This window comes from Lutra lutra, chromosome 6, assembly GCF_902655055.1.
Source record: "Lutra lutra chromosome 6, mLutLut1.2, whole genome shotgun sequence".
Classification (NCBI taxonomy): domain Eukaryota; kingdom Metazoa; phylum Chordata; class Mammalia; order Carnivora; family Mustelidae; genus Lutra; species Lutra lutra.
The window spans coordinates 7,705,553-7,732,438 of NC_062283.1; the positions used below are offsets into that span (position 1 = coordinate 7,705,553).

A 26,886-nucleotide genomic window follows, 5' to 3' on the forward strand; every position below is an offset into this window, starting at 1 on the left:
ACACTGGGCACACTGAAGAAAACCGGAGCTCGCAGTGTGCAGGGAGAGAAAACACAAGCCAGCAAAACGTTACAGGGCAGCTACGGTAAGTACGGGCTGCTCTAAAGACCTGTAAGTTAGGAAACTTCACGGGGGCTGGAGTTTAAGGAAGACTTTGAGAGAGAAGTGCTGTTAGAGCTGGATACCAGAAAAATAAATGTTATCCAGTCAGAAGGAGGAACAGAACATCAGCCATGTGGCCTGCAAGATCGGGGAAAGGAGGCAGGATGGATGCTGTCCCAGCAGCCACACCATACGGTCCACACAGCCACCAGCCACGGCGCCTCATGCCGGGAAGGAGAGAGGAAGGAGGGCTGCACCCTTCCTGCCCCTCCCACCTTGCGGTTTCTCTCCGGCGCCCTCTACTGACAGAGCTAATACTGCAGAGACTAACAAGGGAGAATTACTTCAGGTTGGCTTCTGGTCCCATAAAGACTGTACAGGGGGCTGAGAAACTTTAAATTGGTAACTGGCATACTGTCTTTCCTCTCAAGTAAAAGACAGGACTTGGCCTTTTTTTTTTTTTTTTTTTTTAATCTTTGGCCTCTAACACAATGTCTGCCACAGAGTAGGAATTCAATAAATTTGCAGAGCAGGGTAAAATGGAAAGAACACAGAATTCCAATGCAGGCTGTCCAGTCACAGAGTAAGGGGGAAGGGGAAGTAGGAGGAGGAGTAAGATACCCAAATAAGCAGCAGGAAAAAAAAAAATGGATTTCCTAAAGGTGGGCATCCACAGAGCTGTTTCTACCTAGAAACATTTCAGACTCCAAATCACACTTTAACAGTGTTCTGTAATGTCCTTACAGGGATTCATCCACCCCGAGACGCCATCCTTTCACGGGACTGTAAGTGCATTCATGACAACTAAAACCACTGAGCTAAAGCGGGCCACCAGGAAAGACACTTGAGCTAAATATTCCCAATCACTGTGACGCAACAAACACAACTGAAGCCATGTACCCTTCCCAACCTGCTTTTTCATTTCTGATTGTTCATTTCAGGCACTAAATTGTATCCTTGGCATCAAAGACTGTTATTTTCTTAAAATCACATCCTGATGTTGGAAAACTTTGATGATAGAAAAAGATGCCTCGGGGCGCCTGGGTGGCTCAGTGGGTTAAGCCGCTGCCTTCGGTTCAGGTCATGATCCCAGAGTCCTGGGATCGAGTCCCGCATCGGGCTCGCTGCTCAGCAGGAAGCCTACTTCCCTTCCTCTCTCTCTGCCTGCCTCTCTGCCTACTTGTGATCTCTCTCTGTCAAATAAATAAATAAAATCTTTAAAAAAAAAAAAAAAGAAAAAAAAGAAAAAGATGCCTCTTTGCAGGTTAGTAAACAAGAAACACAGCTTTAAACACTGCCCTGTTACAAACAGCCTCACCTTGCTGAACAGAAACATCAGTGTTAAATTTCATCTTTCAGTGTTCTTTAAGGCAAAAGAGTCGATCCAAAACTGCTCTGTGATGCCAGCTTTCTACATAAAGCTACTTGCGGGAAGTAAAGATTTTCTTTCAGTCAGAATAAAGGGAATCACAGATGTAGACAGTGACAGACAACATTCACTGCTCATAAAGTCTTACTTATTGAAAGAACAATTCCAGACAAGTGACAACCTGCCCTAGTTTTAACCATCTTAAAAAAAAAAAAAAAAAAAAAAAAAAACTAGTCCTAGAATAGTCATGGTTTAAGCAATGAATGTAAAGAATCCAATACTGCTAACAGTGTTTTCTGGCAGGAAATTCATCCTCAGTTTTTCTTGGTTTGGCACACATTTATAAGAAAACTAACTTCAAATATAATGTCTTTTTTTTTTTTAAGTAATCTCTGCCCAACATGGAGCTTGAACTCATGACTCTTAAGATCAAGAGTCACACGCTCAAAAAAAAAAAAAAAAAAAAAAAAAGAGTCACACGCTCCTAACACGTGGAGACTAGTATTACAATTATTACAAAAGTTTTTAAAATTCAATGTAGTATATTCTAAAATATGTTCTTCCAATAAATTCCAAAAGCAATGTTCATTCATCTTTCAGGAACTACAAAATTTAATTATACCTGAGTCTGTCCATAAGCCATTCAACACAGAATAGAACTGTATCTAAAGATCTGGTCGAAAGAGGCTTATTTTCAGCTCTTTTTCAGAAAGGGTCCATGTCCCCAGTGCCTCTTACAGTATCTAACAGGAAAGAGCTGAGTGACAGCATTTGCTCAAGAAATGGCTAAAAGGATCTCTCCACGTGGTAGTCTATTCTACGAGGTGGCCAATGGCATGGACAACAATGCCACTCATTCTCTGCTTCAAATCCACAAGTTACTAGTGGGAAAATAATTCATTTATTCTATCCACCACTACTGATCATAATGAACCCTTTGTGAATTAGTTCCAAACAGAACAAAACACTACCCACATATAATTTCTATTCCTCATAATAAGCTACGTCTTGCCTGAATGGTAGCACTTAAGAATAAAAATTTAAAAAAAAAAAAAAGTTTTTGTTTTTGTTTTTGTGTTTTCCTGCTCTGTCTGGAATGTTCTTCTCTTACTGACTACGAGTAAGTATTACAGAACTCACCCGATGTCTATATTTAGACTTACGCCTTCAAAGGTCCTTCCCAACCAGCCCACCCCAAAATGACGCCATCTAAATATAAAGATCCATCCTCACACTCAAATAAAAATTTAATAGGGGGTATTGAAGAAATGCGGTAAAACAATCAAGATAATAAAAGTGAGATTAAAAGAAAAGTTAAAAAATAACATCAGAAGTGGTAGAATTAGAAAACAGGAAAGAAGGAATAACATTCATAAAACTGGAGTCCCAACAGAAAAGCGAAAAAAAAAAAAAAAAAGAAAAAACCACAGAGGGGGGTAAAACAAATATTTAAAACTATAATCCAAGAAAACTTTGCAGAAATAAAAGATCTGAATCTACATATTTGAAGTGCCAACCAATGCCTGGAAGAATTTACCTGAACAGTCAACTCCCAAATAAATCTTAGAAAACTCTTGGGTTTCAAACATAAAGATAAGCTCAAGGCCTCTAGGAAAAAAAAAAAAAAAAAAAAAAAAGACAAAACAGGGATGCCTGATGCCTGGGTGGCTCAGTCAGTTGAGTGTCTGCCTTCCGGTCAGGTGGGTCCTGGGATCCAGACGCACATCAGGCTTCTTGCTGAGAGGGGAGCCTGCTTCTCCCTCTGCCTGCCACTCCCCCTGCTTGTGTGCTCTCTCTCTCTCTCTCTCTAATAAAATAAATAAAATCTTTAAAAAAAAAAAAAGACACAACAATGAACAGAGGCAAACGAATCTGATTGGCATCAGAGTTGTCTAAAACAAAACACAATGCAAAGCAACAAGGGAACGGGCACTGTTTAGAAATTGAATGAAAGTGGGCTGCCTGGGTGGCTCAGTGAGTTAAGCCTCTGCCTTCGGCTCAGGTCAGGATCTCAGGGTCCTGGGATCGAGTCCCACATCGGGCTCTCTGCTAGGCAGTGAGCCTGCTTCCTCCTCCTCTCTCTCTCTCTCTACTTGTGATCTCTCTCTGTCAAATAAATAAAATCTTTGAAAAAAAAAAAAAAGAAATTGAATGAAAGAAAGTATGAATAATGGATTTTATATCCAACCAAGCTGTCCTTCAAGCATCAATGCCTTGTAAAAACTCTTTTAAACACAGAAGAATCACTATCCTTTCTCAAAGAATCTAGCTTAATGCACCTATCATATGAAAGGAAAAAGAGTGATAAGACCATTCATACACATAACTAAATCTATGATGAAAATAAAGGTAGAGACATTAACCTTTGAAAGTTGAGATTAATATGCAAATGTTATATGTCCTAACAAAACGGAAGTAATGCAAAAAGAACGGGAAGAAAAGGGGAAGGAGTTGAGAAAGTAAAATAAGTTCTTTGGTTGACAAAAGCCGGAAGTTAAAGGGTACCATTAAACTCTAACACAACAGAAGGTAAACAATTCGATGGGTAACAGAGGATTACAGGCATTTAAGAGGTACAGAGACAAAGGTAACCACAGAATAATATAAATGTTCCTAAATAACATGTCATTCATTTAAAATAAAATACATCTCCTAGAGAAACACAGCAAATACAAAATAATGTAGAATTATAAAATACGACCACACACTTGAGACCAAATGTATCAGCCATATCGACAGAACAACAAGATTTCAAATCTGGCTCGCAAAGCAAGACCCAACTCTATTATACATGTAAGAGACATGTCTAGAGCACAATTCAGAATGGCTAAAATCAAAAGGGTATACAAAGCAGTAACAAGCAAAAGAGAGCAAAGCAGAATTCAAGCCAAAAGACTTAACCATGAAAAGAGCACTTTAATTCTGAAGCTACAATTGACAACAAAATTGGAACTTATAAATATCCATGAATGAAATAATGCTGCAACCACCCCTTATAAAACTGAACAGCAGTTGGAAGTATGAAAGGATTTCAGTCTAACATAGAGCCGGATGATATGAAATAGAAAATATCCCAAAAGAACCCGCAGAAAAAGGGAGCTAGCTGAAAGACGTTTCCAGTAAATGCTGATTTACAGAAGATAGAGACTTATCTCCTGTCCAATGAATATCCTCCAAGAAGTTCCCCCCTCAAGCCAATGAGCTTACTGCCAATGTAATGAGGCAAGAGAGATAAATTAAAGGATAAAAACTGGTAAAGAAGAAAGGAACCTCTATTTGCAGATGAAGCGACAATGCATCTAGAAAATCCTTAAAAAATTTATAAAAATTGATGATAAAAAAATTAAGTTAAAATATAAAGTAAAAACAGCCTTCGCGGGCACAAACAATAACCAAGTTGAGGACAAAAAATAAAATCTTCATCAGAGGTAGAGAAAGCATTTAAGATAGCAAACAAAAACCATAAAATTCTTAGGGATAAACTTCACAAGCTATATCCCAAACCGATATTGGGAAAAAGACTAATACACTCCTGAAAGTAAGAGAAGCAGATCTGAATAAACGTACCCTCTTCTATCCTTGGGTGGGATGAATCAACATCATAAAAATATCGGTTCTCCCCAAGTTAATTTATGATTAATTTTTATTTACCCGGAAAAGTACCAACCGCTTTTGTCATGGAGTTAGAAAAGTGATAATAAAGTTCATTTGTAGAAACGGACATGCAACAATAGTGAGAGAAAAAAAAACATGAAAAATGAAAGACCACAAAGAGAGATTAATTCCACGAGATATCATAAATAAAACCTCCATAAACACAGAGTGGACGGAACATAAATAAAGAGACCCGTGGCATAAGGCGAGAAGCCCAAGTTAGACGTAGGTCAATCTGGAAATGTAACGTATGATAAAGATGGCATCTCGAAACGCTGGGGAAAAGATGAAATGTTCAATAACGAACGGTGGGACATTTAAAGAGCTATTTGGACAGGACGAAAGCAGAGCCATAGCTCAACAGTGTCTTACACACACACCCCAAACGGATCGGTGATGCAAACACGAAAGAATGATCCCAAACAAGCACTAGAGGAAACCATGAGTGTCAGCTTCCAGAAAGGCTATGGTCAAATTAGGATTCGATATCCAGGAGAAACTGGAGAAAAACATTTTATAACTGTAATGAAGTATTTTACGTGTCACTAAACACCATAAGCCTAGTCAAAAGGCAATTGAAAAACCGGGAGGATGTGTCTGTTGTGACACATATTACAGACAAATTATCTGTAATACATAAAAAACTTCCAAAAACTGAGACAGAGGATAAGAAATAAGAAAACGACATGAACAATTAACTAAGATATAAAAATGGCCAAACATAGAATCGGAGATGGCGAGAAATGAAAGTGGTCACCCTGGGACACCATGCTCCCCTACACTGTTTGAGGGGCTGCAGAACTGTCCAAGGTTCATACATTGCCCTTTAAGAATGCAAATCCGCACAACCCTTTTGAAGAGCATTTCGGTAATATCTCTACGTGCACTTACCTTTCAACCTAGCAATCTCCACTCTAGAAATGTATCCAGAAGACACCCCTCCAACAACATAAACATCTGTGTGCCAAAGTTTACTTGCTGCAGCGTTTTTCGGAATTACGAATTAATGGAAACAACCTAAATGTCCACACACAGGAATACCACAGATTAAACCCTGCTGCGGCCACAGTGGAGTAGGGGACAGCCACACGGAAGAATGGGGACAATCCCTTACCACCTGATACAAAGTTCATAGGCTGTAGTACAGAATAAAAGAATATCTAAAATATGTTATGTTATCAGTTAAGTTAAAAAAAAAAAAAAGGAATTTTTTTTTTCAAAAGATATTATTTATTTATTTGAAGATAGAGATCACAAGTAGGCAGAGAGGCAGACAGAGAGAAAGACGGGGACGCAGGCTCCCTGCAGAGCAGAGAGCCTGATGTGGGCCTTGATCCCAGGACCCTGAGACCATGGCCTGAGCCAAAGGCAGAGGCTTTAACCCACTGAGCCACCCAGACGCCCACAAAGGGAAATTTTTAAAAATTACATAGATTCCACATCCAGAATTTGGTACAATTTACTCTGTGAGATTATGACCCACAGAATAAATAATCATGAGTCCATACGGATATAAATAACTAAAATGAAAAAAAAAAAAAAAACAGTTCTTCACAGTAGAATTGCAGTTAATAAAAATAAAAGGCATGACAGAAATAGGAAAGTCACAACCTGACGTGTGCTTGTATGTGGAAAAAAGCAAGAAGCAGCCAGAAACTACTGGGAGATAGAGGGGATGAGGATGAAAAGAACAGAGTAATGGGGAGGGCGGGAGGAGTGACAGGGCAATGATCCTTCTCTCAGTAAACTACGTAGCATAGTTCTGAGGCTGAAAATCATGCTAATGTTTCACATACTAAAAAAATAAAAAATACAAAAAAATTAAAACCAGACAGGAAGTGGGCAGAATCCATAATGGAATACAAGTGGCTTCAAATGAACTTAATTGAATCACAAATTAATAACATAACCACATTCAATCTAACTTTGGAAAGTAACATTTTGGCTACATCTTGCAAGATGAAAGACAAAAAGGACTTAAACATTATATTCCAGTTAGTAAAATGTCTTTTTCATAGGAGATTGGGTTAGTAATTCCAAAATGACTTTATATGCTTAATAGGATTAAAGAAATAACATATACATGGTGGGAAATGAGAGGTTTGTTTCTCGCAGCTCTAGAATGGAGTTACATATAAGAAAGGAGGGAAGGCTAGAAATAAACCCCATGCAGTTGAAATAGAGAGAGTACTATGACCTCAAGCATGCTTCTCATGCTTCTTCTTAATACATACACAGATAAACAGATACAGATACAGTCTGTACACATATATACATCTCCTAACTCTGTCCACGAACATTGCCTAGAAGCAATGACACCCCGCTAGCAAAGAGCATACGAATTAGGGGTCTTTATACCAGTCGCCAGTGATAGGACCAGGATCCATGGAGAAATGGCTCCATTCAGGACTGAAGCTAGGTCTATCCCATGCACCAGAAAGGAGTCACTGAAAGGAATTTACACTGGTCAACGCCAGAACAATTCAAGGAATAAAATAATGATAGTAAGAGATTATTATGCTCCACAAAATAAAGAAATAACCTTGACTCTATAATGAAGTAAACAGAAAGGAGTCCATGCTCTTCCTTATAGCAAGATTCCAATTAATTAATGTAGACACATGGTGGAAATAGAAAAATCACCGCTTGATAAATACTATAGTATTAACTGTTGCAGGCAAGAATAATCAATGGCTAAATTTTATGGTGAAAGCATGATGAGAAACAGTATTTGCATAATCTCAAAGTATCACCAAATACTTATTCATTCCAAAGGGGACAATAATAACTGTATACTGGAGAATGGCAAAAGCCACCAACTTAATGAAATAAATTTAACAACTAGTTACTATATGTTAACGTTAACTATAAAGAGACATTACAGCACCCAGAATCTCCTCAGTATGACTGACGCACGGAGGACACAGGTCTGTCATTCTCGTAGTCTTGATCAAATGCACAGCTGAAACTAATCATGAGGAAATGCCAGAAAAGCCCCAACGAGGCAGCATTTTACAACATAACTGACGAGTAGTCTCCAAAAGTGTCACTGTCATAAAAGACAAAGACAGAGAAACTGTCCCAGATTGAGAGACATCGGCATGACAACTAAATGCACTATGAGATCCAAAATGGGGCCCCTGAACTAGAAAAAAAGACAATGGGTGCGTAAGAACTGTCTAACCGTTCATTGTACTGGATCGATATTCATTTCCTGTTTTGACAACTGTATTATGGTGATGTAAGACACGGGAGCATCACAGAACTGCAATGAGGGGTCTGGGGGGGGGGGGGTCTCTGCACTACTCCTGCATCTCTTCTCTAACTATGCTATCATTTCAAGGTGCAAGTTAAAAAAAGTTAGGGCTCTATCAAGTCCCAGTCAAAACATGTCCATAGACAATATTTACAATAACCATTTACTAGGAAAAACACTGACTGTCCATCAGAAGGTAAGTGGTTAAATAAAATATGTACATAAGATAGAACACTATTTCTAGGAATCCATGAATAAGAGCACAAAGAAGTATTCTATAAATCCATAAATGAAAGGATGAAGAAGCTTTATCTCTAGCTGTATGGAATTATTCCAGAATGTACCACTGAAGAAAGAGAGGAAAGAAGAGAGAGGAGAGAGCATGGAAGGGAAGCGGAGAGTAGATGAAGAGCTGTTGTGACGCTTCTGGCTGCTATCAACAATAATGTAATCGGTGATTATATCCCTATCCTTGCAGACAAGTCTCTTCCTATCAGTAGGGGAGAGGGTCATAAAACAGAATTGCTAAATCAAGGGGCATACATATTTTTTATTTTTATACCTATCAAAAAATTACTTTCCCGGAAGATGGTAGTAATTCAAATATACTTGGATGTACCAGCAATGTATCACATTTCCCCACAACCTTAGGAGCACAGGATCTCCTGGGGGAAGAAAATCCAACATACTCAACAAAATACAGCATCTCATTTTAATTTGTGTTTCTCTGACCACCAGTAAGGATGAAACTCTTTCATGTTTTCCTGCATTTCCTCCTCTACATATTGCTTATTCATACCCTTTGGAAATTGCCCAATTAAGCTGTTTCATTCAAGGAGCCCTTTGACATTATTCATTCATATATATATATATATATATACATATATATATATGAATACATATGAATAGATATGATTTTTTATATATGACTTTATATGTTCCTATAAATAGAAATCATTCATACATACATATAAATTTTATATCTTTAAAAATCTTTGGGTTTTTTTAAAATACTGATTTGGGTGTTTCAGGCCATACAGAAATTTAAACCATTAAGTCATTAAATTAATCGAATCTTTTTGATTATGATACTGGAGACTGCAACTGCCATTAAGTGGACAGAAGTCAGAGGTTCTATACGTCTTCTAATGATAGGTTTGTCCCATATAAAGAATTCCATATGTTCTGTATGAGTTCTCAATGTCTCACTGAACATTCAGGTAGATTAAAAAAAATACTAATAATATCTAGAATCTGCATCTATTTCACATATAAACACAATGCATTTTTTAAACAGTTTCAGGAATCCAACTTTTATGAAAAAGGAGGGGGGGGAAATCACACTCTGTTGCACTGAGAACTTTACCAAGACTAGTCATCTGCTTGAGAAAAAGGCACATCACTAGGGAAGGGCATTCTTGGTATTTAAGCTAAGAAGGCTATACATATACAACCCGCCTTCACTCCTCTCACATTCAGTGTGCTTCTAGATACACACATTCCTTGCATTTCCTATGGTATCTATGCCTGAACATTTACATTTTTAAAACATATTATTACCTTATCAAGATTTTGGTTTTCCCCTTTATGGTAATTCTATTCAGAGCAGTGTTGTTATTATGTGTATAGGTAGATTATATTATTTATGAATTTCACCTCAGAATAATAAAGGGTACAGTCCAATGTACTTGTTACACAAAAGGATCACAGAGCCTGCCAGGATCAGAACTACTGCCCTCAGATTACAGGAGAGTGAAGATTTCCCTAATTCCAGGTCTTTGGCCTTCTTCTTCTCCTCCATTAGGATAAGGGTCGTCCTACAATCCCCCTACACAGTGAACCTTCTTCCCAAGACCCAGTGTCTCAGTCCCATCAGTGCTCTCCTCACACATCCAGTTCTAAGGCTCAACCAGTTGCCTGAAGTTACGTAGGCAGTAGGACAATGAAGGCATCAGAAATACAAACTCAAAGCACCATGTGTCCGGGTTTGCTCAACGAATACCCATCAGTTCTATTGTAATTTTTTTAATTACCATTTTAAAATTAACTTGATCAAGCATACTAAAATCTTTGTTATTTATTAAAAATGGTAAAAATATCAAAAGAGTAAATTAACCTATGCTTCAACCCCGATGACCAAAAAAAAAACTATAAAATACGCTGACATTTTCTCATTCAAAGAAAATAAGTCTTTCTCTTCAGTAGCTATCATAAAACACTGACATGTGTTTAAGGAAAGCATCAAATTAAACTTTTTAGTTTTGCCATAAACTTTTCTTATCTAACCCCTTATAACAGAAAAGAAATTTTATGGGCTAGAAAGCCCATCACTGCCTGGCACAAAGGATGAGCTGTTGATTCTAAAACATACTGTAAAGGAGATCCCTGACATACACATTAATTTGTACTTTTCCCAGCACAGTTTCTATCATGGGATTCTGTCAGTTTCTTTCTTTCTCAATGCATCTACACTGAGAAAAGCAGACAAGCATGTACGCACAGACATTCAACAAAAGAAGAAAAATACTAAAGAATGGGTCATTAGAACATAAATTTGTCTGGGTAGTTCATAACAATGGTTCAACAGTGTATCTCTGCAAGGACACAAAAAGACACTGTTGCTGAATGTTCAGGGTACATTCCAGGGTGAGAATTTGATAATCCTTAACTTTCTTGTAATAACAGCCAATGGCTCCAACCTACAGAAACTCTACAAGTTTTATAGGGCTCTTCCCATTGGTTAGATTCTTTTTTTTTTTTTAACATTTTATTTATTTATCCGAGAAAGAGAGAGAAAGAGAGAGATCATGAGCAGGGGGAAGGCATAGACAGAGAAGCAGACTGCCCACTGCCCAGAAGTCCAACGCGGGACTCGATCCCAGGACCCTGGAATCATGAGCTGAGCCAAAGGCAGACGCTTCCCGGACTGAGCCACCAATGAGGTGCCCTCCATTGTTTAGAGTTTCAATGGTTACTTCTAATTCTCCACTTTTTTCACATTAGATGTACAACACTAAATTTCTATTTCAGTGAAAAACAGTATTGTTCTCAGCAGAAACAAACTTTTTAGAATTATGTAAAATAGTGTTTTCTAACATTTAATTATAGACTGTATTTAAGGCTCAACCTGTCTTCTACTTGGTCATTTAATTCGATGATATTGAATTTTAAACTCTTGTTTTCTATCTAAATTCTTTTAAACTTTCTAGTTTCTAAACCAGCTTTATAATTATTGTATCACAAAACTGAATCCTAGAAACAATGAGATACCTTCCTTAATGGTTCCATGTCAAGTATGTTACCTGCAGGTCCTAGGATCAGAAAGTAATTGAAAATCCCAGTAAGTCCTTATCATCATTACCATCATCATCATCGACAGTAGTAGTATCAGTATTAGTGTGTGCAACACCTAAACCATGAACTCCTCCTACATATTTTGTTAGTACCTCATCAAAGCCAGATCAGGATAACAAAAAAGAGAAGTTCTCAAGTGGCACCTATGTTGTTTCCTAAATGTTCTTAATAAAGAAAACAGGAGAAAGGAGGGTCATTTGTCTAAAAGTATATTGAGAAACTAATTAATACACGGATCCTGACAAATAAACAAAATCTAGGGGCGCCTGGGTGGCTCAGTCGTTAAGCTGCCTTTGGCTCAGGTCATGATCAGGGGGTCCTGGGATCGAGCCCCGCATCAGGCTCTCTGCTCAGTGAGAAGCCTGCTTCTCCCTCTCTCACTCCCCTACTTATGTTCCTCTCTCGCTGTCTCTCTCTGTCAAAAAATAAGTAAAATCTTTAATAAAAAAAAAGAAAAGAAACAAAATCTGTTTTTTGTCCCAAAGATTATAATCTACAGCAAAGATATCAAGTTAGCCCCCAGATAAAGTTCTCCCTTCTCCCTCCAACAGAACCCCAATTCTATTGGAGCAACAATGTAACCAGTCCAAAACAACAATCTATTTCCTAGCTTCCCTTACAGAGCAGTCATACGATATGGTTCCAACCACTGGGCTATATACACACAGTCTTGAGTGGGACTTCCTGTAAATCTTCTTTAAAGGAGGGACAAAGTCAAGGGGCACTGTCCCATTTGGTACTTCCTCATTTTTAGAAAATACATATAATGGCTGGACAGTAACATTCACTTTACACCGTAACAGAAAGATCAATAAAACTGCAAAGACCTAGCAAGTACATCCTTAAATTGGTAAACCAAAGCCGGCAGCTTCCTAACGATGGACTTCACACGTTACGTGGGGAAAATAAATGCCCCATCTTATTTAAGCCTCTACTTTTAGAGTTTTCTAGAACATGCAGCCTAACTTAATTTCTAAATGATGCAATCTATCAGAAAACAGGGATACAGAAGAAGTTCTATGAAAAGCTACAGAGGAAGATACCTGTTCTGACAGAGGCAGGGGAGAGAGGGGTCAAAGGGATAAACAGAGAAAGAAAGCAAACACATGACCCAGTTCATTCATTTGTTCAACTCTCACGGTCAAGCACCGTTACCAGAGCAAGTTCTTGAGGGGCAGCCACCCTGACATGAGGTACAGACACAAGAAGAGATGGTTCAATACAGGGTTCCCTATATAGGGCAGCCATCCACAGCCATCCACAGCCATGTGGGGTTGTGTCTACAAGGCCTGGCATCTTTTTCTAAAACCCACAAAGGTGCTCTCCGGTCATCAAAGCCTGTATTCAAAGGTGCCTTAAGGATTGGCCTCAGCCCTTGAGCTATAAAAACAGGAATAGAAATAATCATAAGGTACTTTGAATAGGATTTGCCTCCACAGATGAGGCTATCAGCCGAAAAGTGCAGTCGCATTTTACCTGTGCATTCTGTTTATTCTGCACAGCCACATGACCCAGTTTTCCATGGTCACAGACAACCAGGCCTTAACGTGGTCTAAGATCGAAGCAACCCTTCAAACTGGCCCAGAGGACACCTAAGTGCACCCGTCCACAAGGAACAGAAACAGTTAACATGTACGGTCTTGGTATCATGTACTATAGGTTTAAAGGTCAGATGGTTTTTTATTTCATTTATTACCAGTTATTAAACAATACCACTGACTGACTAAAAATTAAGAAAGATTATGTTTCTTACACTTAGAGCATACAATAAGGGGAGGAAAAAAACACAAGAGTCTTTTTCTCTGTTGTCTAAACACACACACCAAGAATAAGTAGAATGTCTTTGAAACCAAAACAATAGGAAATCACTCTTGGCTGAAAGCACCAGCTCAGATCGTGTTGATTTCTTCTTTAATCCTGCTAAAGCAAGTTTCTGCATGCTTTCCGGGGCCTCCACCTACAGAGCTGTTAGGACAACAGCCAACACATATATTAAATTACGTAAGTATTCAATGCTATCAGCCAGCTGTTGCCGGTACATAATACACTGACCTCTTTCACTCACTCTCTTGCTTAAAATGGCAAAAACAAAGCGACTGTTGATGTAACTGTCATCATGAAATATGCAAAATACGATTCACCAAAAAGACTTTAGATAACTGCAAACTTGGTTTTGCATTCTGAAGTGGCTTACTACACCTGAACTGCTTTTTCTCCTTCGGATTTGCAGAATAAGTTACTAATCCTTCAACTGTGAATTTAACCATTCCCTCCTTTGGTTTTGCTTAAGTCAACCAGAAGTTCAACCCCAAAATACACTTTCTCCTTTATTTGCAGTCACGTTTCTCCCTGGGATACAATACATAATAATCTCCCTGTATTCCCCTTCATCTCCATGTTTTTCCTTGGCTAGGGGACAAGCAACCTAAAGCCTGTAACAAGGAATGAGCCAAAATCTGCTCTAACCTACATGACTCTTACCCTTCATTTTAGGGATCAACAGAGAGCTCTTCATTTAGGTTTCCAGAAAGCATGTTGTTCCAACACCATTATTTACCCCAGACTAGCTGATGGGGAAAAAAACATATAAAGTCCTTGCAACAACAGAAAACAGACTAAACAGAACCATGACTTAAGGCTTGAATAATACGAATCACACCTGGCATGATGATAAGACCTAATGCCTAAACAACTTCTCCAGAGAAATGTGGTCTTCAACAGTATCACTGTCCGCAGAGATCTTACTGTGTGACTCCCTCACAACGTCCTTTCTCAAGTTCACCTTACCAACGCTTCTGCTTCCTCCCCTGCAATAGCCATGCTGATTTTTTTTTAATTTGATGGCTTATCTGATGTTTTTTTCTCATTCTGTGAAACTGAACAATTTGATACTCAAATGTAAAATAAATGTACAATACTAACATAGCTACATTATGTGTAACATACCTAACACAGAACAGTACACTCACAATGACATGCTGATGCACAGATAGAATGAGGCTAAACTCTCTTCCCCAAAAAGGAAGAATCAGTTCAATCTGACCGTACAAACATGTGTTGAGTAATTAGTTGCATGTCAAACTCAAAGCCAAACCCTACCAGGTTTTTATCTACAACTTTTTCTTCTCCTCTGACTCCAGATGAGATGCTTCAATTGAGCCAAGGGGCAAGGTCCTGAAGCTGGCCCAGTTCATTTGTCAAGGAGAACAAGGTCTTGCCATTCACAGCTGGACTTCTGCCAGCTTGACCAAGTGACCAGGTCAAGAAGTGACAAGAATTCCTACCCTACAATCCAGCAATGGCACAACTGGGTATTTACCCAAAGGATACAAAACTATTGATTCAAAGGGATACATGCATCCTGATGTTCACAGAATAGCAACAAAAGCCAAATTATGCAAAGAGCCCAAATGATGAATGGATCAGCCCAAGTGATGAATGGGTAAAGACGACGTGGGGCGTGTGTGTGTGTGTGTGTACATATACATAAAATGGAATATTACTCAACCATCAAAAAGAACACAATCTTGCCACTTGCAATGCTATGGATGGAGCTAGACTGTATTACACTGACCAAATTAAGTCAGAGAAAGACAAATACCATATGACTCCACTCATTATGGAATTTGGTGGTGGGGGGAGAAAAGCAAACCATAAAACTAAGACTCTTAACTACAGAGAACAAACTGAGGGTTACTGGAGGGGAGGGACAGGGGGATGGATTAAATGCATGATAAGAGATTAAGGAAGGCACTTGTGATGAGCACTAGGTGTTGTAGGTAAGTATGAATCTATAAATTCTACTCCTGAAACTAGTATTACATAAAATGTTAACTAAATGGACTTTAAACAAAAACTTGAAAGGAAAAAAAAAAAGATTTCTGACACCTTTTACTACTTCTCTCTAGAAAGAAAATGCAGGCTAACAATGATAAACACAAGTTTCTTACCTCACTTAGGACAAGGGTCAGGTTTCTTCCTAGTTTATAAGTAAAATATAAAAAGAAAAGAGCATGATTTCTTAAAAAGAGGCTCCTTTAATACAATATCTGAAAATCAGAATTCTGTCTCTCCTCTTTGCAAATATATACGCTGTCTCCGACAAGGGATTCACAACGGCCTTGGGGGACCATTCTTAGAAGAGTTGACAAGCAGTCTATTAATGATTTCTGTTTCCTAAGAAAAGGAAGATCAGAGGGTCAAAAACTCCATAAAAAAGAATTATCCTGAGATCAGTAACCTGACCTCAAGACTCACAATCTAGTAGAAGGCCAAATATGTAAACGGACAATAAAATGTAATATTCAACGACAGATGTTTGTATGGGATCAAGAAGTAGCAGAGAATAGAGGATGATTAACTCTGTGGACCTTGGAGGTAAAGGGTGGGAATTAGAAGGGAGATGACCTTACAGATGATATTACTTTTGATATGAGTTCCAAAAGCTGAACAGGTTGCCAGGCAGGACTCTGTGTGTGTGTGTGTGTAAGGGCACACACGGGCATACAGGCCTGCATTTGGGAGAAAAGGGAGCCTATTCCAGGGAAAAGGAAGACCATATGCAAACACGAAATCCTACCATGTCGGGGAGTAGAATTCTGTGAAGGAGTGGCAGGAAAATAAATTAGAGAGGGAGGCAAAAAAGAGATTTTGTACAGAGACCTTGTTACACTAAGAGATTTAATCTGCCTCCCGGGGCTGGGAAGGACCCAGCCCAGGGTGTGAAGGAGGGCAGAGCACAGACTGGCAGGAAAGCAGCGGAGAACAAGCCGGAGTTCTGCCGTGAAACGAAGAGCAAGAGATAACGAGGACCCGTAAGGACAGCGGTAACGACAGGCACGCACGAAAGGGCTCCCGCCAGATGTGTGTCTAGTTCATGGCACTCTGAGGAAAGATGAGAAAAAAGAGGTTCGCTGCAAGTTCCCAGAGAACGTTTACTACCACGTAAGGACCGTAACACTAATTAACATCAAACAAGAAAAAAAGAGGAAGTAGAAGTCTCAGAGGAGAAGGAAAAGGTAATTTTTTTAAAAAGATTTTATTTATTTGTCAGAGAGAGAGTGCACAAGCAGGGAGAGCAGCAGGCAGAGGGAGAAGCAGGCCCCCCGCTGAGCAAGGAGCGCAATGTGGGGATTGATCCCAGAACCCTGGGATGGATCATGACCTGAGCCAAAGGCAGATGCTTAACCAACTGAGCCACCCAGGTGTCCCAGGAAAAGATATTTTAGAAGTAAAGGAATCAAAGAAAACTCAGAGACTATCTAAAAGAGGACAGTGCAAGCCAACAGGACAGGCAACAGGAGGGGACACAGCAGCTGGGGAAAAGGTTCCGTGCGATAACCAGATGTGTCTGGGAGTCATCTGAATAGAGAAGGCCGGGAAGCAGTGGGATGCACAGGTCTGGATCTTGGACAGGAAGCTAAAGGGGTCGGAAACAGAAATGTGCAAGTGATCAGCACACAGACAGTATCTACACAAGTGAAGGAGATGAGCGGGAAAAATGATAGGAGGAAATGTAAACTCATGTCAGCACAGTGCTGTTCGGAGACCCACACCTGGTCTACGACACATACTCAGCCCAATGGTCCAAAACTCCAAACTAACATTCCATACGGAGGGAAACCTTCTGGCGAGCAGGGAAGACTGAAGCCACGAGGCTGTGACTGATAAGATCACACAGGGCCTCCGGTGGCTGCCACCGACAGTTTAAGCAAGGACCTAAAATACACAATGAACCAAAGGCATCTCATACAACTAGAGAAGCCAGAACTAAAACATCTAAGTTAAAAAAAAAAAAATTCCACAATGTACGGTATAAAAACTAGTTTAACAGAACAGCTTGCGTCACCTGATCTGTGTTTTGCAAAAGGCCCAACTAAAGCCTACTGTTACTTTTGCCTTTCAGTGCCAATTATTTTTATTAGAAAAAGAAAAAGATAACTGATTGCTAATGAATCTAGGTTAACAACAGAATCAGTCAAGTTTTTTATTTCCTTATAAGCTTGATAATTACTAACTGAAAGGCCAAGCACTTCTCTGTTCTTCCTAAATTAGTTTTAAAACATTTCACAAATCCAGTTTGAAAGGATACTATCCCAATGAAGAACTCCAGGTTAAATCTACGTAAAGCATAAAATTCATTTCATAATAAGAATGACCGTCCATTAACTTCTATGTTCTGTCAACAGAACATCCTATACCCAAAAGATGTTACTCAAAGTCAACACTCTGTCTCAATGCAAACTTTTCCTCTTTGTTCACTCCTCCTTATATCCTAACTGTTCTTTCGAGTAATTTCACTCAGATGTCTAAACCATCCCTTTAACATTACCATTTATTTCTATAGCAAAGGTGGTTCAAAGAACTAAGTGATTCTTGTCTACCCACTATCAGCATGGCTAAACCACACTGCCCATTTGGGTTAATAATGCCCAAGGTCAAACAGAGGTTGACAGTCCATGATCAAAGCAAGCTGGCTATTCTTTCTGTCATTTATATAGAACACACAAGATGTGTTTATTTTTACCAGCCTCTGAATGACCTCCTTTAGGTGGCACAGAAAAGATCCCACATCTCTATAAAGCATTAACCAAAGGAGTTTTCTTATTTGATACTCTCATTAAAAGCAAATTTTGTTTTTTTGAAACTTTTGATCTTTTTCATTTATTCAAGAGCCCCTCAAGTTAAAGGCCATATTGTCTAAATCAAATTGGTGTAATGAATAAAACAAGGACAGGGCAACTAGCAAAGGCTCAAGAAGAAAGAGTATACATCCAACAGGCTGCCATCACAAAATATGGGGCTCATTAGCGACTTTCTTCAAAACTACTGAAGGCAACAGCATCTAAGATTTCAAAGTTCAAAAGGCAGCCCCTTCCCCCAAAAAATCACTCAACTCCATTTTCACTACTAACACTCCTACTCCTTATCAATCTGAACACTAGTAACACAAACACTGTAAAAACCCTCATAATCCGATCAACTAGAAGAGAGCCAGTATAAAGCACTGAGCAGCCCAGCCTACAGACAAATACAGACGGCCATCTTCCTATCCAGTACGTTACTTTGCCTAGATTAGGAAATTATTTAAAGATGGAATATTTTATCATCAGCACTAGTTATAAAATGAAGACTTCCAAGTAATTTTAAGCCAATATTCTCTTTGGCCAGCCTTAAATAAAACTTCCCACAATACACAGCGTGAAGTTTGACCACCATCACCACCGGGGTCGGGGGAAGGGGGACAGGAATCAGTCCATGGCTACCTTGTCAGGATTACACAATTCATGGATCTGAATCAAGGAGATCAATGATTCAAGAATCTTGATACCAATGGTATCAATCACATAAAAGAGGGTAAATCCCTTAAAGATATCTTTCTTCGTTCCTGTTAAAATGAGATGGTTGACTGGCTGGTGGCTCAACAGAGAGAAAAATGAGATGATAAGTGATTAAAGACAAACTATTAAATACCAGACATACACTGGAAGAGACAAAAAGGCAGAAGGTCAGAAATGACGACACTCAGGAAATGAGTGGCAAAGTGACGCCATCATTATTTGTGCAAGATCTAGGCTCACCTTTGTGAATCTCTAAATTTGAGCTTAAGGGATTAAGTGAAGCAGAACAAGGAGAAGGGAAATAGTCCATCAGACTCTCCTAGAATTTCAGTGTTGTCTCACTACATCAGACTCTCCTAGAAATTCAGTGTCTCTCAATACGTTAAAAAAAAAAACCCACGTGAGAGAGGAGGCTTAAGGGAAAGGATACAGTGTAACGTAAGGTATGTGAGATTTTACAAAGTATCCATCTTCATTTTCCTTTGTGGGATGGTGATGACCAGGGAGAAGGCATCGGAATGAAGGGAAAAACTTGACAAGAGAAGGTAATCTATCACTGAACGTCCCTAAATGTACACATGTCCCTTGAATTTGACATTTTCTCAGTGCTAATTGTGTCTTTTAGCCGATTATACTTATTCTGGAAACAAAGCAAATGCTAACATAGGTGTTCTGTTAACAAGAACTAGTTGTGATTATCAAAAGCCTTCAAAACCATTAAAAAAAAAGAAGAAGAAAACATTTAATCACCTGTAACCCTGTTTTTACACTTCCTTTCAATCAAGCAGAAGAGCGCATTAAAGGAACCTATGCTGGCCGGCACCAGCTCTGCAGTGGTTCAAATGACAGCTCTCTTACGGGATCACTTCACCGAATCATTCGAACACCGGGTCATTACTGAGAACCACACTCACTGCCCGGTTCATGTACATGACAAAACCCACTGACACAAGCTATATTTGAGGTTCTAAATAAACTTTGAGAAACAGTCTAGCAGCACAGCCATTAGTTACATTACAAAATGGAGAATCCGAGAAACTAAATTCTCTGGATTCTGTACTGAGGGGGTATCAGCAGCACCAAAATATCTTTACATCTTATTTACCCTTCTCAGAGTTAAAGAGTAGATAACCCGGGGACATGACAGACTTCTCAGGAAATGAAAAGCATTCTTTCGAAAGGAGCAGCATCTGGGAATCATCATTTGCGGCTCGCTGTCACTCCTCCTCCTCCTCCTCCTTCTGACCACAACTCAACTCCCCTGTGCCCACCCTGCATCACCTCCACCTCTTCTGCTTCCCACCACAGTGCCAGTAAGAACTCTTCTCCATTCCTTCTGTAGTTTCTGACTTGAGGATGCCATCCCATTCAGCTATCACTTCTATGCAAAAAAATATAAAATCCTTATCTCTCAGTCCTGGTCTCTGATAACGGCTTACCTGACAGCTTTTCCTGGGAAGCACAGCAATAAAATGGTTAAACACAGTGACTCTGGGCTGCCTAGGCTAAAAGTCCCCACTCCCGCCTTTATGACCAGCCTTAGAGAACTTCCTCTGGAAAAGAGATGCTTAGTCTGTAGAAGCAGAATAAAACTGTCACCTACAAGTCAGGGACAGACTGAGAATTGCGCTGGGTGATGCCCAATTAAGGACAGCATTTTGGACGCACCCAGCACTCAGAAGGACTTGATAAGGATCAAACAGGACCATCACTTTATCGGAGTACTTAGCTGTGGCTTCAAATAACCAAAACACGTCTTCCCTCCAGCTGCACTCCCCATTGGGCACTCCCCACTGCATTCAAGCCAGTGGGTCTCGGAGTCACACTCGACAATGTTGAAAGTAGAAAGAATTCTTCCTTCTTCAGTCAACTCCTTCCTTCCAAATCCAAGTGCCTCTCCGGGAGATGAGGCCAACAGCCCCTCCACTAGCATAGCTCTCACCAGCCACAGGCCCCTGATCTACGCTCATCCCCGCATCCAAGCATCCTCGCACTGCTCCAGGAATCAATCCCAAGAGACCAAGAGAACAAACACAGCTAGAAAATGAGTATTTCTTTTAAATTACTTTGTATCGTAGTGTAACAACAACAAAAAATTACTGCACAGGTAAAAGGGGAATGGACAGATTTTAAAATAACAATAATAATAATGGTACTGGGACAATGCAGCTGTCCCTACATTGTTAGGAGAAAAGATCTGAAACATGTACAGATGCTAGAGGAAGAAATTACACACTTCTGGAGGGTCAAAGGAGACCTAAATACCTTATTCACGAACTGGAAAACTCAAAATGTAGAAAGATGCCAATTCTCCCCTCAAAGTCATCAAGATAGTCTCTCTAATGACAATCAGAATCACAAGAGTATTTTCCTTGAACTTCGAACCTGGTATTAAATTTATATAGAAGGACAAAGGACTGAGAAAAGCCAAGATACTCTTGATATCTACCAAATATTTTGGCTTAGTATGAATCTGCATTAATCACTGACTGTGTACAATCATGCCAGAATAAAGAAAGAGGTCAACGGAACCAGAGAGAGAGTCCAGAGACAGACCCAAACATCTACGGACACTCAACATGACAGAGTGGGCAATACTCAGAAAAAGGGAAAAGAATGGATTTTTAAGAAACAAGAAAAGATACTGAAGAAATTCAGTGATTACATGGAAATAAAATAAAATTGGACCTTCTTCCTGGGACCACACCACAAAAATTAACTCTAGATGGATTACAAATTTAAATGTAAGAAGTAAAAACCATGAGACATTTAGATGACAATGCTAGAGAATATCCTAACTTCAAGACAGAGAAAGTTTTCTTAAATAGTAAGAGCACAGACTCAAAAGAAAAAAATAAATTTTAACCCAGAATTTCTCTTCATCTTAAGATACCATCAAAGAAAGTGAAAAGACAAGTCACAATTGATGTTTGCAGCCTGTATAACACGGAAAGATTAGTAGACAGAATACATATAATAATCCCACAAATAATAAAAGACAACTCAACAGGAAAAAAATATTTAAAAAGCCATTTCACAAAAAAAAGTAAGTCCAAATGGCTAATAAATGTATGAAAAGATGCTCAACATTATTAGGAGTCACGGAAATGCAAATTAAAACCAAAGTGAGATATCACCTGTACCACAAGACTGCAAAAATTTAGAAATCCGACAATATGAAGAGTTGGCAAGAAAGCAGAACAACTCCACACATCCCTTACCACTCAGAGTAAACACTGGCACGCCCGTCCATGAGAAGGAGCTTGACATTACTAAAGTCTGAACACACACACGCCTGTGACCCAATAATTCAACTCTTAGGTACATAAACTAAAATAACTCTTGCACAGGCACACCAGAAAACACGTTCAAAATATTCACAGAAGTGTTCATAAAAGCAAAACGCTGGGAAAACTCTGATCAGTAGTAAGACAAGTAAATGGTAACAAATTCATTCAGTGAAATGTAAGAATGACCAGTGATCTCACATCCATCAAAGGATAAATCTAAAATCCTAATGAGGAAAATGTAACTTCTTACAGTAAAGCACAGTAAAGCTTCATTCTTTATCAGATAAAGTCAAACAGTATAATCTTACAAGTCCAACCTCTACTCTTTTTGATACATACTAAATATTTATATTAGGGAATTTTTTTTAAATGGATTTCCTGAACTTATCTTCACTTATATTTAAAAAACAAACAAACAAACAAACAAACAAAAAAAAAAACAGGAAAAAAAAACAACTTCCACTTACTTAATTGAGTTTCTAAAGTGGTCTTCAGCTGGATTTTTTACAGTACAACTATTCAGGAGCCATAAATCTGCGTCTGATGCATTTTCTATTAAAAAACAAATATAAAATAGAAATTTCAGTATCACACTTAATCACAGCTTACGTGCACAGCACTGAGACAGACAGAGGCCGTGGCAGTCACGTAAACCCATAACTGCCTGACACAAGGTGCCCACTAGACAGCATGTGGAAATATGTGTGAGAAATATAAAAACATATACCCTGCGCTGTATCTTTTCATTTAAAATATAAAGAAAATAAGCATTTTCTTCCCTTATATTCAATACTTGAGAGTATTTTATTTTATTTTATTTTCAAAGATTTTATTTGTTTATTTGACAGACAGAGATCACAAGTAGGCAGAGAGGCAGGGAGAGGGAGAAGAAGAAGCAGACTGTCCACTGAGCTGAGAGCCCAATGTGGGGCTCAATCTAGGACCCCGAGATCATGACCTGAGCCGAAGGCAGAGGCTTTAACCCACTGAGCCACCCAGGCGCCCCAATACTTGAGAGTATTTTAAAACTTCCAAAAACTGAAGTGGAACCGGCCTCACCTTCCTTCTGAGTAGGCAAACTCATTGCTCCCTTTTGGGCTGTGTCAGTACGTTTCAGGCACAGATATTTTCATATACCAAATATTCTGCAGGCGAAGAAGTTATTAAAAATATACTTTGCCAGGGCACCTGGGTGGCTCAGTGGGTTAAAGCCTCTGCTTTTGGCTCAGGTCATGATCCCAGCATCCTAGGATCGAGCCCCGCATCGGGCTCTCTGCTCAGCAGTGAGCCTGCTTCCCCCCGCCCCCGCCTGTCTCTCTGCCTACTTGTGATCTCTGTCTGTCAAATAAGTAAATAAAATCTTTAAAAAAATATATATATATATATATATGTGTGTGTATATATATACACACACACATATATATATATATATATATATACTTTGTCTTCCCTGAAAAAGTTAATGATTTACCTCAAAGTGAAACTTTCATTCCTCTCACCAATTTGATCAAATATTGTTCTGTATGTGGTCCCCCCCGCAACCCCTACTGCATCCGCAGGGACACATTCCAAGACCCCCCAGGGGATGCGAGTAACCACAGATAACAGGAAACCCTAAAGATGCTATAGGTTTTCCTGCACATACAGATCTGTGACAAAGTTTCATCTACAAATTCGGCACAGTAAGAAAATAACAGTAATAATGAAATAGAACAATTATAATCACATACTGTAAAAAAAAAAAAAAACTTATGTGAACAGGTCTCTCTCTCTCCCTCTCTGTAAAAATACCTTATTGTACTCTGCTCACCCCTCTTCCTGTGCTGCTGCGAGATGGTAAATGCCTGCGTGATGAGAGGATAAGACGTCTATGTGAGGAGACGAAGGGATGTGAACACATGCGCTGGGATGCAGCGGCACGCCGCTCCTTGACCTTCTAGCAATATGGCACGGGGGCGGGTGGAGGGGGTCACCTGCTTCTGGACTATGGTTGACCACAAGCACCTGAAACCGCAGGTAAGGGAAAGGGGCCGCCTTACTGTGATAAACTCGCCGGCAAAGCAACCAATAACCGCAACCCATCCAGTTTACGAAAGGCCTTTGTAAACGCCTCACGTGTTCACTGCTATTCCCACTACCTTGATGCCTAGCGGGACACACTCATTAAAACGGGACGACCACAATGAAAGGAAAACCAAAACTGAAAACCGCAGCACCTTCCATGTATGCCAATGTAGGAGCAGAAGCTAAGGTCAGCGACATGAAGAACCAGGAGGACAAACGGATGTCTGCGTGCACATTCCCCTCCTGGGAAGGGAACCCCAAGTGACAGCATGATGCCAAACGGAGGGCGAGCACATCAAAGCTTCTGGTGAACTGACAAAATTTTTTTTCCAAACATCTGATTATAAAAATCGTGCAATATTTTTATAGAGACAAGAACAAAAAATTCTTGAATCAACTAAAAGCAAGGGAAGGTGCTTATTACTATTTATCCCTCCTAACCTGTCTCACTCCTCCCATTCCTATCCCCCAGTCACACCTCACAGTCTATGTGCCCTCCCAACAGCCAGAGTGATCCTTTCCTTGAGAAATCTGGCCATGTCACTTCCCTGCTCAGACTCAGAAATGATGGGTACTTACTTCCCTCCCCTAGTTCCCTTCCAATCATTCCCCCCAATGGCACCTGAAGACATGCCTCTAATCTCAATCTTCTCATGACTTCCAGTGGTGTTTGAGGACTTTCCAGATTCCAACCACCAACCCCACGTCAATATTAACTTCTCCCTACATTCATCTGTCCAGCCACACCAAACCACCCGAAATTCCTAAGGCCTACACTACTCTATCCGGCTAGAGTATCTTTGTTTCCTACCTACCTGGCTCACTCCTCCTCATCCTTCAGCTGGAGCCTGAGGTCTCCAGCTACCTCTTCTCTGCACTCCCACGGCAGACTGGGCATAGACTGTGCTAGCACGTTACACTCTGTACTACAATAACTCATTTTTCCAGGCTATTTAAGAGACGCTGAAGACAACATTTTTATCTGCTGCTCTCTGAATGTACAGGGCCTAGCACAGTGATGGGCACAGAACAAGCATTCAGACATCCTGGGACGACAAACGAGCACAAGTAGGTTCAAGAAGAGAGAAGGGTGAGAGCTAACGTGGGACAGCATGCATACAGCACTTCCACCATCTGTTAAAGCTCTGCAGGCAATGCTAATCTTCAGGAATAAGCTTCAAAGTTGCCAGTTTATTTAATAAATACTTAGGGCTGAGACTTTATCTTGTTCACAGCTATACGACCAGCACTTACTATGTACAGCCCCAGCACCTGGTAGGTATCCGTTAAACATGCACTGAGTGAACGCTGAACTGTGAAAGACGACACTGAACTATGAGCAGCGTGTGGCACAGATAAGGAAGGGTCATGAATGTCTGACCAAAAACAGGATAAAAATTAAATAAATAAAGACTAGGCAGTTACTTAAAATAAACAAATAGGGGCGCCTGGATGGGTCAGTCAGTTATGTGTCCAACTCTTGGTTTCAGCTCATGATCTCAAGGTCGTGAGATCAAGCCCCATGTCAGGCTCCACACTCAGCTCGGAATCTGCTTGAGATTCCTGAGCTCAGCATGGAGCCTGCTTGAGATGCTCTCTCTCCCTCTGCTCCTCTCTCTGCATGTGCTGCCTATGTATGTGCGCTCGCTCGCGCTCGCTCTCTCTCTCTCTCTCTCTCTCTCTCCAAAATAAATAAATATTTTTAAAAATTAAAGTTAAAAAAAAAAAAAAAACAGCAAAAACCTAAAAACGGAACTATCTGTGCCAGATGCCAGCTTTGTATCCTGGCACATTCTTCTACTCAACCCAGCAACCTCTCACAGTACAGATAACGCTTACAATACAATACATACCACAACAAAGCCCTCTCGAGGAAAACTCCAGCAGTAAGTAAGGCCAATTATTCTACTTTGTCTGAAATGCTGTCAATGTTGGAACGTACAGACTTTCAAAACAAATTGAATGCTATGCTTGGTGATCTAACTGCCATCAACAGGGATCCAATGAATATACCAAAATGCCTATGAAATTACCCAACTTTCTGACCACCCCTCAAAAGAGAATGTCCTTTCCAATGAACACAAGAGTTTCTTAACCAATTATTTCCAAACTCAGTTTTCTGTTAGTATATCTTAACTTATTATTGTCAAAACACACTATCTACAAGCAAAAACCAGTCAGTAAACCACCATAACACAATGAGGATTTACTATACGCCAGGCTCTCCTCCAGGCACAGGGGAGATGGCCGTGAGAAGAGTTTATACCCTCAAGGAGTTTAGGTCTTGAGGAGGAAGTCTGATGAAAACAAACAACAGAAAAACAAGGTAATTTCAGGTACTGGTCAATGCTATTAAAATGATAAGAGACATTAATGGACAAAGAATAATTAGGTCAGAAGAGTTGAGACTCAAGTAATAAAACACCATGCAAAGACCATGCAAAGACCAGAAGAAAG

The 26,886-nt window shown here is 39.7% G+C and overlaps 1 protein-coding gene across 3 annotated transcripts in view; it reads right to left on the reverse strand.

Moving 5' to 3' along the window:
* Positions 1-26,886, reverse strand: part of CDKAL1 (CDK5 regulatory subunit associated protein 1 like 1) — a 708,279-nt gene that overhangs the window by 581,104 nt on the left and 100,289 nt on the right. For all 3 annotated transcript variants that reach the window (XM_047732825.1, XM_047732823.1, XM_047732824.1), the window contains one exon: positions 22,833-22,917. In XM_047732825.1, the coding sequence (XP_047588781.1) occupies positions 22,833-22,917 (85 nt within the window). The remainder of the gene's footprint in view (positions 1-22,832; positions 22,918-26,886) is intronic.